Raw genomic sequence first — 14,319 nt, forward strand, 5'->3', positions numbered from 1 at the left:
TCTCAGCACGGGAAATAGCCTGCGCTTTCCACCCACCTGACCCCGCCTCCTCTGGCACAGCTCCCTTTCCAGGCCCAATCCCAATTCCCCCGGCTTGGGTCTCCCCCCCATCCCTCTCCCCCGCGGGCCCCATCTCCATTTCCAGCCACCGACGCCCACAGGCTTTTACCTATCCCCCCGTACGAACCCACCCAACAGACAGAGAAGAAACATTGCCCAACTAACCGCACAATCCCCCCAAAACACGACACAACAGTCCCAACCATTCCCCCTCAGCATCCCCTCGTCCCCAGCCCTCAATCCGAATCCAGCTTTTCGGCCTGAATAGAGGTCCACGCCTCCTCCGGCGTCTCAAAGTAATGGTGACGGCCCTGCAGGTGACCCAATGTTGCGCCGGCTGCAACATGCCTCACCCCTCTCCGATGCAGCACCACCTTAGCCCGATTGTACCCGGCCCTCTTCTTAGCCCCCTCCGCGCTCCAGTCCTGATAAATCCGGACCTCTGCGTTCTCCCACCTGCTGCTCCGCTCTTTCTTGGCCCATCTTAAGACACATTCTCTGTCCACGAAACAGTGGAACTGCACCAGCACTGCCCGCGGCGGCTCGCTGGGCTTGGGCCACCTCGCCAGCACCCGATGGGCCCCCTCCAGCGCCAGGGGCCCCTGTAAGGCCCCCGCGCCCATTAGCGTGCTCAACATGGTGACCACGTAGGTTCCGACATCCGATCCTTCCAGCCCCTCCGGGAGAACCAGAATCCGCAGATTCTTTCTTCTCGACCGGTTCTCCATGTCCTCGAACTTCGCCTGCCATTTCTTATGGAGCGCCTCGTGCACCTCCACCTTCACCGCCAGGCCCAAGATCTCGTCCTCATTCCCGAGACCTTTTGCCGGACCTCCCGGATCACCGCCCCTTGGGTCGTCTGAGTCTCAAGCAGCTTGTCAATTGACGCCTTCATCGGCTCCAGCAGCTCTGCCTTCAGCTCCGTGAAGCAGCGCTGGAGAAATTCCTGCTGCTCCTGTGACCACTGCGCCCACGCTGCCTGGTCTCCACCCGCCGCCAACTTGGTCTTCCTCCCTCGCACCTTTCTCTGCTCCAATTCCACTTTTTCCACCGCTCCACTCCTGGTCCAATCCATACAGTGCCGGGGGAATATTGCTGTCCCCTTCCCACACTGGGAATCGTCGAAAAAGTACCGTTGGGGGCTCTAAAAGGAGCCCAAAAGTCAGTTTCTAGCGGGAGCTGCCGAACGTGCGACTTAGCTCCGCATAGCCGCAACTGGAAGTCGCAAAGTACATCTTAATCTTCAATGGTCTTATTAACACAAAGTCCCTTTTAAACATACAAGGTGACTGTGGGCAAATATACCCTCCACTCTGAACCTCTATGGATGTCTCCTCAGAATCCCCCCAGATGATTATCACGTGGGAGATTCCAAACTCCACTCCGAAAAACACACTTTAAAATCTTCTCTCATAATTTTGCTGACCCTTAGAAGTTTGCATTCTGAAAGCCAGACCAAATTTTCTTTAAACAAAGTTCCCGCTCCACTTTTAGCAGCAAATCCAGTCCAGGACTTTACACCAATCCCTTTTAGGATTGCCTTCGTCATAACTGCTTTTACGCTAACTCTGAGATCCAGCCACTGATTTCTATAGTTATTTCAACTCACGTTCTACAGGCTGTAATAAAATCTCACAAACCTGATAATCACTTCAGATATCTTTCTAGAGTCTCAGCCTTCTTCTCAGCTTGGTCTGTCTTTACTGAACCGTTCTCTGGTCTAGTATCTTTAACCTCCTGCTTCTTGGAAACATCTCTTAATTTCTCTAATTTCCTTAACTAGCTGCCCTTCAGATCTCTGCACTTGTTTTCTTAACTATTACTCAATGGTATGGCTTTGCTTCCAGCAAAGCTGAGAGAGATATTCACTCTCTAGCCTTCTTAGCCAACTGCTTCCAGGAGAGCTGTGAGAGCTGCCTTTTCTCTCACTACTTATCCCCAACTGCTATCAAATTAGCTAAACTAAAACTTAAAAGCTTCTCTACCTTACAATGCCCCAGTTGCCAGCAACATTCAGATGCTTATGTCTTTTATTTATTCTTTATTCTGTAGACATCTCAGACACAATAGAAACATAGTTGGACGTTAGCCAACCCCCACACATTCATGTCCAGCATTTTACCCTTCCAGGCGCAGAAACATTAAATAAATTCCACTTAAAACTATACCTTATTTCTAATGTTTACCAATACAAATATAAATCCTTTAAAACTACCTTTGTTTTCCTAACACATCTCAGTTCCATTCCATCACTGTAAGGGTTTCTCCAGGTAGTGTCCGAGGCCCAACCATCATCAGTTGCTTCATCGAAGACCTTGCTTCTGTAAAGTCAGAAGTGGGCCTGCTCGCTGATGACTGCAGAATGCTCAGCGCCATTCAGTGCTCCTCAGATACTGAAGCAGTTCATGCCCAAATGCATCAAGACCGGGACAATATCCAGGCTGGGGCTGACAAGTGGCAAGTAACGTTTGTGCCACATAAGTGCCAGGCATGGACCATCTCCAACAAGAGAGAATCTAACCATCACTCCATGACATTCAACCAAAGCTGAATCCCTCACTTTCAACATCCTGGGGTTTACCATGGACCAGAAATTGAACTGAACTAGCCAACTAAATACTGTGGCTACAAGAACGGGTTAGAGGCTAGGAATCCTGCAGGAAGTAACTCCACTCCCGATTCCCCAAATCCTGCCCACCATCTACAAGGCACAAGTCAGAAGTGTAATGGAATACTCTCGCTTTGCCTGGATGAGTGCAGCTGCAACAACACTCAGGAAGCCCGACACCATCCAGGACAAAGCTGCCCACTTGATTAGCACCCCATCCATAAACATTCACTCCCTCCACCACCGACGAACACTGGCTGCAGTGTGTACTATCCACAAGATGTGCAGCAGGAACTCCCCAAGACTCCTTGGGCAGTACGTTCCAAACCTACAACTGCTATCATCAAGAAGGATCTGAGCAGAGACACATGGGAACATCACCACCTGGAGGTTCCCCTCCAAGTCACTCACTGTCCTGACTTGGAAATATGTCGCTGTTCCTTCACTGTCACTGGATAAAAATCCTGGAACTCCCTCCCTACCAGCACCGAGGGTGTACCTACACCGCAGGGACTGCAGCAATTCAAGAAGGCATTTCACCACCACTTTTTTGAGGGCAATTAAAGATGGGCAATAAATGCTGGCCTAGCCAGCGACTCCCACACCACGTGAATGAATAAAATAATGTTCTCAAGAACAATTAGGGATGGGCAATAAACTACTCTCGGAAGCAGTGCCTAAATCCCAGGAACAACTAATAATAATAATAATAATAATAATAATAATCGCTTATTGTCACAAGTAGGCTTCAATTAAGTTACTGTGAAAAGCCCCTAGTTGTCACATTCCGGCGCCTGTTCGGGGAGGCCGGTACGGGAATTGGACCCACGCTGCTGGCCTTGTTCTGTATTACAAGCCAGGTGTTTAACCCACTGTGCTAAACCAGCCCAATTGGTTGAAAATTCAACCAAGTCTCAGTACACAGAGTGTTTACTGCAAAGAAGGAAATGATCCACAAACCACAAGCTGACTTTTGGCCTCAACTCTTGTTCTCTAACACCTTAAATACTAACACTCAACTGGCCATATAGTCTCAGCACATTGTTGTACAGCTGCCTGATTCTTATCTTACTTGCTGACCACCTTGGGCTTATGCTGGGCCCTCCAGACCTCCCGCTAACAAGGATTACACATTCTCAGCATTGACTTTGTCAGATCCTTAACATTGTGTTGTGTAATCAGGTTGTTGCATCCATACTTAATCAACCCCTTTCTGTAGTTTATATAGGTTCTACTTTGACCATTCTGCTGTTGTTACAGAAATGTTACATTCCTTATAAGCATGTGCTGTTTTTGTTAATGTTTAATTTATTTCCTACCAGCGTGAGTTGACTATATGTTGATTGAAAATGGTTGGAAAAGTTGATACGGTGGGGAGAAAAACATGTGGGCTAAACGGAGGCATAAGCAACAAAATCATGCTGGAACTTTGTAAATGAATTGTTAGGCCTCAGCTGGAGTATTATATATAACTCTGGGCACCAAACTGCAGGAAAGATTTAAATACCTTAGAAAAAATACAAAGGAAGTTCCCAATATTTTCGTTGTTTTCATTTATTTAATATTGAGTGACTCACGGGTGGTGGATTAAACATGTTAATTTAAAAAAAAATCTCATTCCTGGTGATCAACCTCGATTATAAGAAAACTGCAGAGAGATCTTGTGACACAGCGGTAGTCACCCTGTCTCTCGATCAGAAGCTCTGGGTTCAAACCCCACTTTAGACTTGTTGTCTATGGAAGATGTTTTCACAATGTGGCCAAACAGATTGATTATCAGCCTGTAAATCCTGCCAATGTGCCGATGACAGATGGTGAGATTTTCCTGGTCAACCATGCTGCAGAAGGCAAAGCATACTCATGGACCAATCCAATGGCGGTCCCTGATCATCAATGCCCTCTTAGGGCATGATACAAGGAGGAGGAATAAAACTGCACCAGGTTACCACCCTTATATATATCTCAAGGATTTTCTTGCCAGGCAAGAAAGCAAAATGAACAGTTAATCCGATTGTACTGGTTTGTAGAAGATTTGACATTTGATGATATGGGTGGCACAGTGGTTAGCACTGCTGCCTCACAGCGCCAAGGACCCAGGTTTGATTCAATCTTGGGTGACAGCCTGTGTGGTGTTTGCTCATTCTCCCCGTGTCTGCTTGAGTGTTTCCCGGTTTCCTCCCACAGTCCAAAGATTTGGAGGTTGGGTGGATTGGCCGTGCTAAATTGCCCCTTGGTGTCCAAAGGTTAGTAAGGAGTTACAGGTTTGCGGGGGAATGGGCCCAGGTAGGGTGCTCTTTCAGAGGGTCGGTGCAGACCCGATGGGCCGATTGCACTGTGGGGACTCTATGATTCAATGATATGTAAATCTGACTGAACGGCAACTGCAGCAAAAAATGTCAATTCAGAAAACAAGGGTAATTATGTTTATTTGTGCTTGGGATGTGTATGTCACAAGGAAGGCTAGCATTTATTGACCATTCCTAATTGCTCTTGAGATAGGGGTGATGGTGAGACACCTTCCTAACTGAGTGACTTGCTGGTCCATTTCAGAGGGAGGTTAAGATCACCCATATTGCTGTTAGTCAAGAGTCACAAATAGATCAGACCGGCTAAGTGTGACAGATTTCCTTCCCCAGAGGACATTAGTGAACCAGAGGGGTTTTTATGATAATCCAGTCATTTTGTAATTGCCATTACTGAGACTAGCTTTTTAATTGCAAATGTATTTAACAAACAGAATTTAAATGGACTAGTCGTTAATTCCCTTGTGCCTCTTGTTGCTAGTGCAGTAACAGAACTACTATGCTACCGTACCCATCATTTCCACAAAGGTAGCTGTAGCTATAGGCTTGGGTGGGGCATAACGGCTACCATAGTGTGATTGGGTCAATTGGGCCTATAGTTTTTTTTTAAGAGTACCCAATTCATTTTTCCAATTAAGGGGTAATTTAGCGTGGCCAATCCACCTACCCTGCACATCTTTGGGTTGTGGGGGCAAAACCCACGCAAACACGGGGAGAATGTGCAAACTCCACATGGACATTGATCCAGAGCCCGGAACGAACCTGGGATCTCACCGTTGTGAGGCAGCAGAGCTAACCCACTGTGCCACCGTGCTGCCCGCCTCCGATTGGGCCTATAATTGTACTGTATATCCTATGCAGTTAAATAGGAAGCATTGATTTGAGGAGCAAAATAATGGAGTTGATTTACGAAGAAATATTCCGTTATACATAACCGACTCACCAGAATCTTCCCTTGCAGCTGGAATTTGAGGATTTTGAAATGGAATTGTCCAACAATTGTTCCAAAGACCTGGTAACAGTACAGGACTCCTGGACCGAAAGCAATCAATCAGGTAACGAAGATCTGAAATCAAGTGCGGTCTTAAAATTCCTTAATTCTGGAACAAGGGAGTTGTGCTAAAATTTTCCACCTTGGCTTTGGGATTTTAAAAAAATCATTCGTGGGATGTGGACATTGCTGTCCATCCCAAATTACCCTTAACTGAGTCTTTTATTTGGAAATGTTTTTCTTAAATTTTGAACATTTTATACAAAATTACAAAACATACAAACAAAAACCCTTAACCAAACACAAAACTCCAATACAACCCACCCCGTGAAATACACACAACAAAAACCTTCTACTTACTCACCCCCCCCACCCCCTCCCCCCCACCCCCATCCCTTAACAGTTAACAGTGACCACTTCTCTGAAATACAATATGAACAGCAGCCATCTCTGGTAGAACCCTTCAATCGACCCCCTCACAGTGTATTTGACCTTCTCGAAGTGCAAACATTCCATCAAATCCCCGAGCCACACTAGCACTCAGCGGTGTCGCCACCTCCAGCCCAGCATGATATGCCTCTGCGCCACCTACAATGCTAAGGCAAGGGCATCTGCCCGTCACCCATTCGAAGCTCCAGCACATCTGAAGCCCCCAAAATAGCCACCAAAAGGCAGAGGTCTAGCTCAATATTTGGGATTGCCGACTTAGTGTTGAAAAAGGACCTCCAGAAACCAACCAACTTAGAACAGGGCCAAAGCGTGTGTGCGGGCCCCCTCGAGATGTGCTTGCACCTATCCTCCACCCCCTCAAAAAAGGACTCATCCTAGCCTTAATGAGGTGCACTCGAATCACTACCTTCAGCTGGATAAATCACAGTCTCACACACGACAACGTGACTTTCACCCTCTACAGCCCCTCACTCATACCTCCACTTCCAGTATTGACCCCAAGTCCTCCACCCATTTAGCCTTCACCCCTTCCACCGGCCTCAACTCTTCCCCTATGATCCATTCATACATGCCGGACACACTGCCCTCCTCTGACCCCGAACAGGAGAGAATCCTCTCCAATAAGGATGAAGGCGGCGCCACCGGGAAATCCGAAAGAAAACTGCACCCAATCCCCCGCCACCTGGACCCGTAAGTATCGAAAACTAGTCCCCGCCAACAAAAACCGCAACCCCCCCCCCCCCCCCCCCCCCCCCCCCCCCGCCCACCAGCTCAATGCATTGACCACAAAATATTCACTATTCCCTCTGTTCAACGTGTAACCAGAGAAGGCACCGAATTTCTGACAAATACCCACAATATACCCTATAGGCGACCACGGGACCCTAACATACAGCAGCAAATCATCTGCATATCATGACACCCTGGGCGTCATTCTCCGACCCCCCGCCGGGTCGGAGAATGGCCGTTGGCCGCCGTGAATCCCGCCCCCGCCCCCGCCGAAGTCTCCGGTACCGGAGATTGGGCGGGGGCGGGATTCGGGCCGCGCCGATTGGCGGGACCCCCCGTTCAATTCTCCGGCCCGAATGGGCCGAAGTCCCGCCCAGAAATTGCCTGTCCCGCCAGCGTAAATCAAACCTGGTATTTACCGGCGGGACCAGGCGGCGTGGGTGGGCTCCGGGGTCCTGGGGGGGGGGGGCGCGGGGTGATCTGACCCCAGAGGGTGCCCCCACGGTGGCCTGGCCCGCGATCGGGGCCCACCGATCCGCGGGCGGGCCTGTGCCGTGGGGGCACTCTTTCCCTTCCGCCTCCGCTACGGCCTCCACCATGGCGGAGGCGGAAGAGACTCTCCCCACTGCGCATGCGCGGGAAACTTTCAGCGGCCGCTGACGCTCCCGCGCATGCGGCGGGAAACTGTCAGCGGCCGCTGACGCTCCTGCGCATGCGCCGCATTTCCGCGCCAGCTGGCGGGGCAACAAACGCCATTTCCGCCAGCTGGCGGGGCGGAAATCCCTCCGGCGTCGGCCTAGCCCCTCAATGTTGGGGCTAGGCCGCCAAAGTTGCGGAGCATTCCGCACCTTTGGGCCGGCGCGATGCCCGTCTGATTGGCGCCGTTTTTGGAGCCAGTCGGCGGACATCGCGCCGTTGGGGGAGAATTTCGCCCCTTATGTTCCACTCCACCTCTATCGATTTCACACCATGCATTTGAGGCCCTCAAAGCAATGGCCAATGGCTCAATTGCCAATGCAAACAACAAAGGAGGCATCGGATACCCCTGCCTCGAACCCCGATTCAACCGAAAAGACCCCAAGCTCATGGTGTTGGTGCAAATACTAGCAAACTGGGCCGTATACAGCAACCGCACACATGACTTAACTGAGTAACTTGCCAGACATTTCACAGGGCAGTTAAGGTTCAACAACACTGCAGTTTGCCTGGAGTGACATGTAGGCCACACCAGTTAGGATGGTAGTTTTAATCGCCTAAAGGACATTCGTTTACACAATGGGTTTTTATGACAATCTGGTAATTATGTGCTGTGGAATCCTGTTGCAGCGCCTGGTGTCTTGTCTGCCAGCTGGAGAGCTGGCAAGAAACCCTTGCTGCCTCCTTTGGCAAAGCGGGCCAAACCACAACCAATTGGCATTGCCAAGGCCACAAGCTGGCCTTCCATCCCCTGGGATCAAAATCTCAGGGTTGGAAGGCTCACCCACCAAGAACTGCCAGTCAATCAGAGGTCAGAAGGGAGGCAGCAGACTGCTACTGGAATCACAGGCACCAGATGCCCAGTTCAACCTAGACCATTTGCATGAAATGTGGGCAGATAGAGAGTGTTTCATGGGAAGGGGGGGGGGTGGGTGTCACTGAGAGTCTTTAGTTGAGACTTTGGTTGGGACCACTCCCAGTGTCCCCCCTCCAACAGTGGCGACAAACCGGCTGCAGAGTTTTACCTGTCTACATGCTACATAGCAACAGGACCGCTGCAGCTGGGTTAATACCAGCGGCGCAGCATCATGAACTAGTCACTTGAGCCTTAATTGATGGGAGGGTGGGTAGATTATCCTTGTGCCTTCCCACCAGACCTTCATTCTGACAGAGCTAGGGAGGTGGCAGGGTTCAGGTACGCTACTATTCCACCGATGCAAGTACCCTTCCCGCCTCCAAGCTCGTCACCAGCGAGAGCACTAGATTCTGGCTATGGTCACTGATGATTTTATTAATATAATATCAGATTTATTTATTAAAATTTCTCACCTACCATGGTGGAATTTGAGCTCAATCTCTGGATCATTAGGCCAGGCATCTGTAATATTCAGTAAGCCGTAGAGTGTGCTATGTACTCCGTGAGTCCAGCTGCTAAATGTAAATTCTCTGTGAGTGAGAGGTGGAGTGTGAGGGGCAAATGTTTGTTCCTGAGTTGGGTACACAGAGTAAGGAAATTTCATGACTCTGCAAACGCGCCTCAGGAGAAAGTGGGGTTGTGGGGGGAAGGAGTGGGGACACTGAGTGGTGCGGGAGCTAACTGCAGTCATTACTGCCCTGGAAACTTTGCAGAGGAAGACACTGGGGCTACTGAGTGCCTTTGTCCACTGGAACTTCATTAGAATTATAGTAACAATGTTAAAACAAAAAGAGCCATCTAGCCCTCACCATCCATACATTTCCCATGCCCCATCCATTGCCAACTCACTCCCTCATTTCCCTCTACCCAATGCCCATGACTCTTCATACCTTGCATGCCAACCTATCTCTATCCATTCTGTATCACTCTTCATATACTCCATGATAACCTATGGTCCCGACCCACTTACCATGGTCCTTCATAGCCCCTAGGCCAATGCATGCCAACCCATTTCCCCCTTCCTACTACCCTTTTCCTTTCCTCCCTCCAAAATCCACCATGGGCAGACCTCGGGTGCCATGCTGAAATGAAATAAAATTAAGTTCTAAGTATTTATTGCAGACCTCACTCTATTTAAAATAGAATGCAGTCATTGATAAAAGTCCACTTAATGGGCGGGATTCTCTGACCCCCTCGCTGGGGATTTGGTGGGGGCAAGAATCGCTCCACGCCGGTCGGCGCTCGCTGGCAGCGGCCCCCCACGGCGATTCTCCTGCCCACGATGGGCGGAGTGGCCGCCGGTTTTAGGCCGGTCCCGCCGGCGGAAATTACAACAGGTACTTACCGGCGGGACCTGGCTGCGTGGGCGGCCTCCGGGGTCCTCAGGCAGGGGGGGGTGGGGCCGCGGGGGGATCTGGCCCCGGGAGGTGCCCCCATGGTTGCCTGGCCCGCGATCGGGGCCCACCGATCCGCGGGCAGGCCTGTGCTGTAGGGGCACTCTATTCCTCCGCGACGGCTGTTGTGGACCTCCACAATGGCCGATGCGGAGATGAACCCCCCCTGTGCATGCGCTGTGATGATGCCCGCACACGCTGGCGCTCTCGCGCATGCGCAACGCTGGCCGGCCGGCGGATGCCCTTCGGTGCCGGTTGGCGTGGCGCCAAGCCCCTTCCGCGCCGGCCGGCGCAGCGCAAACCACTCTGGCGCCAGCCTAGCCCCTGAAAGTGCGGAGGATTCCGCCCCTTTGGGGTGGCCCGACGCCGGAGTGGTTCATGCCACTCCTTCGTGCCGGAGTTGCCCCCCCCCGCTGATTCCCACAGAATCCTGCCCGATATATTTAAATCCTTTCAAGTCCTAAATTCTGCTTACAAAAACAAACATTTCCTTTTGAGTACTTAAAACGTCATGAAAACAAATATTTGTCTTCAAAGCCCCACATCAAAGATAGAGAGGGCGCAATTCTCCCATCGGGAGACTAAGTCCCGACGCCGGATTGAAAACCGGAGTGTTTCACTCTGGCGTCGGAGGCCACTCCCAGCCCCCTATTCTCCCGCCCCCGGGGTGCTAGGAGCGGCATTGCGTCATTTACACGCGCCGGGCCTTGGCGCAGCCTAAAAGGTAAATGACGCGGCCGGTGCCTTGTAACTGACGTCACCCGCGCATGCGCATGCATGGGCAGGCTGCTCGGCCCATCCGGGCCCGCGAATCGCCGCTCGCCCGTTACAAACGGCGAGCGGCGATTCTCCCAGCGGCCAGCCGTTTTTCTCGCTGTGCCGGTTTGGGAGGGGGTGGGAGAATCATGTGCGGGTGCCAGGGCGACATGGTGAGACTCGTGCGGTGCCCCGGCGATTCTCCCACCCGGCGTGGGGGGGGGGGAGAATTCCGCCCATAATCTCTTCATGACCACTTGGAGCTGTCAATAAAACTGTGAACTTCCAGGTTCCCTACTATGATAATAATAGGTTGTGGCATCAGTCAAGCAGAAATCATACTATAATGATAATTTGTGTCAGCAACATATATTGAAACTTAAAGCACCAATTATTTTGGATGACACACTTTTTGCTCCAAAGATTTAAAGGGCCAGGGATTTAAGTAACTTAAAAGGTTGTCAGTTAAATGGGCCTTATCCACATATCTGCTCATAACAATCCCAAACAATCCCAGAACGGAGAGACTACACGAGTCACACGCCGTCGGAAATTCGGACGGTCGGCAACGGACCATCGCGGGGCAGGCCTCAGGCAATGGTGTTTATCAGCAGGACGGGGAATTTACAAACCGGCGCCACTTCCGATTTCAGTGCCAAAACGGATTCTCCGCCCCGTCGGTGAATATGATTTTGGCGTCGGGGAGCGGAGAATTCAGCCCCTGGTTGACTAAAATTGCTTCAGTTTGAAGGCAGCTGAAATTTTAAATGTATAGCTGCCTCCGTAAACTATGGATGGGCTAAATCCATCCTGTCGCAGCAACACCTGCCCCCACTGCACCAAGAGAAATTGGTGAGTGACGGGTTTGGGGACTGAGTTTCCAGATTCTGGGCTCCAGCACCATTTTGGCTAAGGCGCAGAGTCCATCTGGCTTTGCGAAAATTCGGGCCTGTGACTTTAAATTTTACAGCAATCTTGTGGACCCCCAGGCAGAGGGCTGCAGCCCACATCAATACTATAGAAAAGAACAAGTGAGGTACCTAAGAGTAATGTAATTGGTCTTCAGTGGAAGTGTTTTACATTCCTCTAAATTCTTGCTTATATTTGAATCAATGGTAAGAAACAGAGTGGAATTTTCCCCAATAATGATTAGAAGTGTCATTTCTGGCGCGTAAATTGGTGCCAATCATGCCTGAACAGCCTACGCAAATCTGAATGCAATCTTCCCACACTTAGTCATTTTTTTGCAGGAGCCATATTTTTTTGGAGGGAGCAACTTTTCATATTTAACTCCATTTAAATGAATGATAATCAGGTTCATGCCCCTCACTGGGAGAGCCCAGGAACACTGCAATAGTTTGGCGCCCTACGCAAATCCCGTTTTAGGGCTCATCGGGTATTTTCCCGACAGAGTGGGATTTAAGCCCGGTGCAAAGTGACTGTAGAATCACCCCATAGTGTGTGATATGAATCGCTGGCAAAGTTCCCCCCCCCCCCACAATTGCCGACAAACCACACCCTGAGTCACTGATAAAGCCCCAACAGAATCACTGGCAAAGCCCCCTGCCCATCATCCAGCAAGCCCCCCCCCCAATCACTGTCAAGGCCCCCACCTCTGAAATTGAGCAACATCCTGTTATGGGCTTCAGCCCCTTCCCCTTATCAAGCTCCCCCCACTTCAGGCCCCTCCCCCCTTGATTGACAGATCCGGGCTATTTTACAGGAGGGATTAGCTTTGTTTATCTTTCTTGCTCTTCACGGTCCATTTGTTCTGAAGTGCTTTCTCCTGTGAACAGGTGTTGTTTCTAATTGCAGTGTTAATCAAGAGATTTGTGAATATAAACAATGCAGCTGTTCATGTCCAGAGGCTTGAAAAAGTTAAAGGGGAATGAAATTGCCTCTTATGCGTTGGATATCCTCGAAGTGCTTTTTCCAGAGGGAAAACTTTCAACGTCATCTGGCCGATCTTGAACTTGCCATGCTGGGAAAGGCATCAAAGGGTTTTAAGGCTACAGAGGGAAGATTTTCACCTTCATCTGACAGATCTTGGAACTTATAATAATAATAAGCTTTATAATAAGCTTACATTAACACTGCAATAAAGTTACTATGAAAATCCCCGAGTTGCAACATTCCGGCGCCTGTTCGGGTACACAGAGGGAGAATTCAGAATGTCCAATTCACCTAAACTTGACATGGTGAGAGAGACATCAAAGGGTTGCAACACATCAGAGGGAAGACTTTAACTACAACTTTTTTTTTAAGTTACAAATCCAGAGCTCAGAGTGTGGACAGGGATAACCCCCTAAACCAGCTTCTTGCCTGCTCCAAAATACAATTCAAATTGAATCCAATTCATGGTCCCCACAAGAGAGACATACCAGATCCAGGCATTACACCTGACCTCACGCTCATCTTAGCCAAAAGGCCGAGAAGCGATTTTTTAAAACTACAACTTGACGTGCTGAAAGACGGTTTAATGATTTTCAGAGCTACAGAGGGAAGACCTGCCACATGACACCCATCCCGGGAATCGCCCCGACCTGAGCCCCTCCGGCCCAGTCTGAGCCCCACCCCCAAACCCTATGCCCTTCAAAGGAACCTACTTGGCACTCTGGAGATAAGTGTAGAGTGGGTATTCACCCCACTTCTCCCCCTCGGTGTCCATGGCGCCTGTTCCTCGCTTTTAGGCATTAGTAGTGATTGTCACCCAAGTGATTTCTAGCTGGGGGGGTGGGGGGGTGGGGGGTGGTAGGAGCATCCTGGGTGGATGGAGCATTCTGCTTCAAACCCACTAATTACATAGAACTGAATGGTAATTAAATTGGATAAGTTCATAAGAAATAAGAGCAGAATTAGGCCATTTGGCCCATCGACTCTGCTCTGCCATTCGATCATGGTTGATCTCATCATGGCCTTAACTCCACCGTCCTGCCTGTTCTCCATAACCCTTCAACCCATCACCGATTAAAAATCTGTGTAACTCCTCCTTAAATTTACTCACTGTCCCTTCATCCACCACACTCTGAGGTAGCGAATTCCACAGATTCGCAACACTTTGGGAGAGTAGTCTCTCCTCAACACCGTTTTATATTTGCTACCTCTTATCCTATGACCTCTTGTTCTAGAATGCCCCACAAAAGGAAGTATCCACTCCACTTCAACTTTATCCATACCTTTTATCATTTGTATACCTCAATTTGATCTCCCCCCATTCTTCTAAATTCTATAGCGTATAGGCCTATTCTGTTCAATCTCTCCTCATACGACAAACCTCTAATCTCTGGAATCAACCTAGTGACCTCCTCTGAAATGCCTCCAATGCCACTACATCTTTCCTCAAATAAAGGGACCAAAACTTTGCACAATGCTCCAGGTATGCTTTCACCTGTGCCTTGCATAGTTGAAACACTTCC

General features: G+C 49.8%; 1 protein-coding gene across 1 annotated transcript in view; it reads left to right on the forward strand.

The window, feature by feature from the left end:
• Positions 1-14,319, forward strand: part of LOC140384472 (ovochymase-2) — a 165,924-nt gene that overhangs the window by 125,593 nt on the left and 26,012 nt on the right. The window contains exon 13 of the mRNA XM_072466204.1: positions 5,933-6,026. Within this exon, the coding sequence (XP_072322305.1) occupies positions 5,933-6,026 (94 nt within the window). The remainder of the gene's footprint in view (positions 1-5,932; positions 6,027-14,319) is intronic.

Source organism: Scyliorhinus torazame, chromosome 10 (genome assembly GCF_047496885.1).
Source record: "Scyliorhinus torazame isolate Kashiwa2021f chromosome 10, sScyTor2.1, whole genome shotgun sequence".
Classification (NCBI taxonomy): Eukaryota; Metazoa; Chordata; class Chondrichthyes; order Carcharhiniformes; family Scyliorhinidae; genus Scyliorhinus; species Scyliorhinus torazame.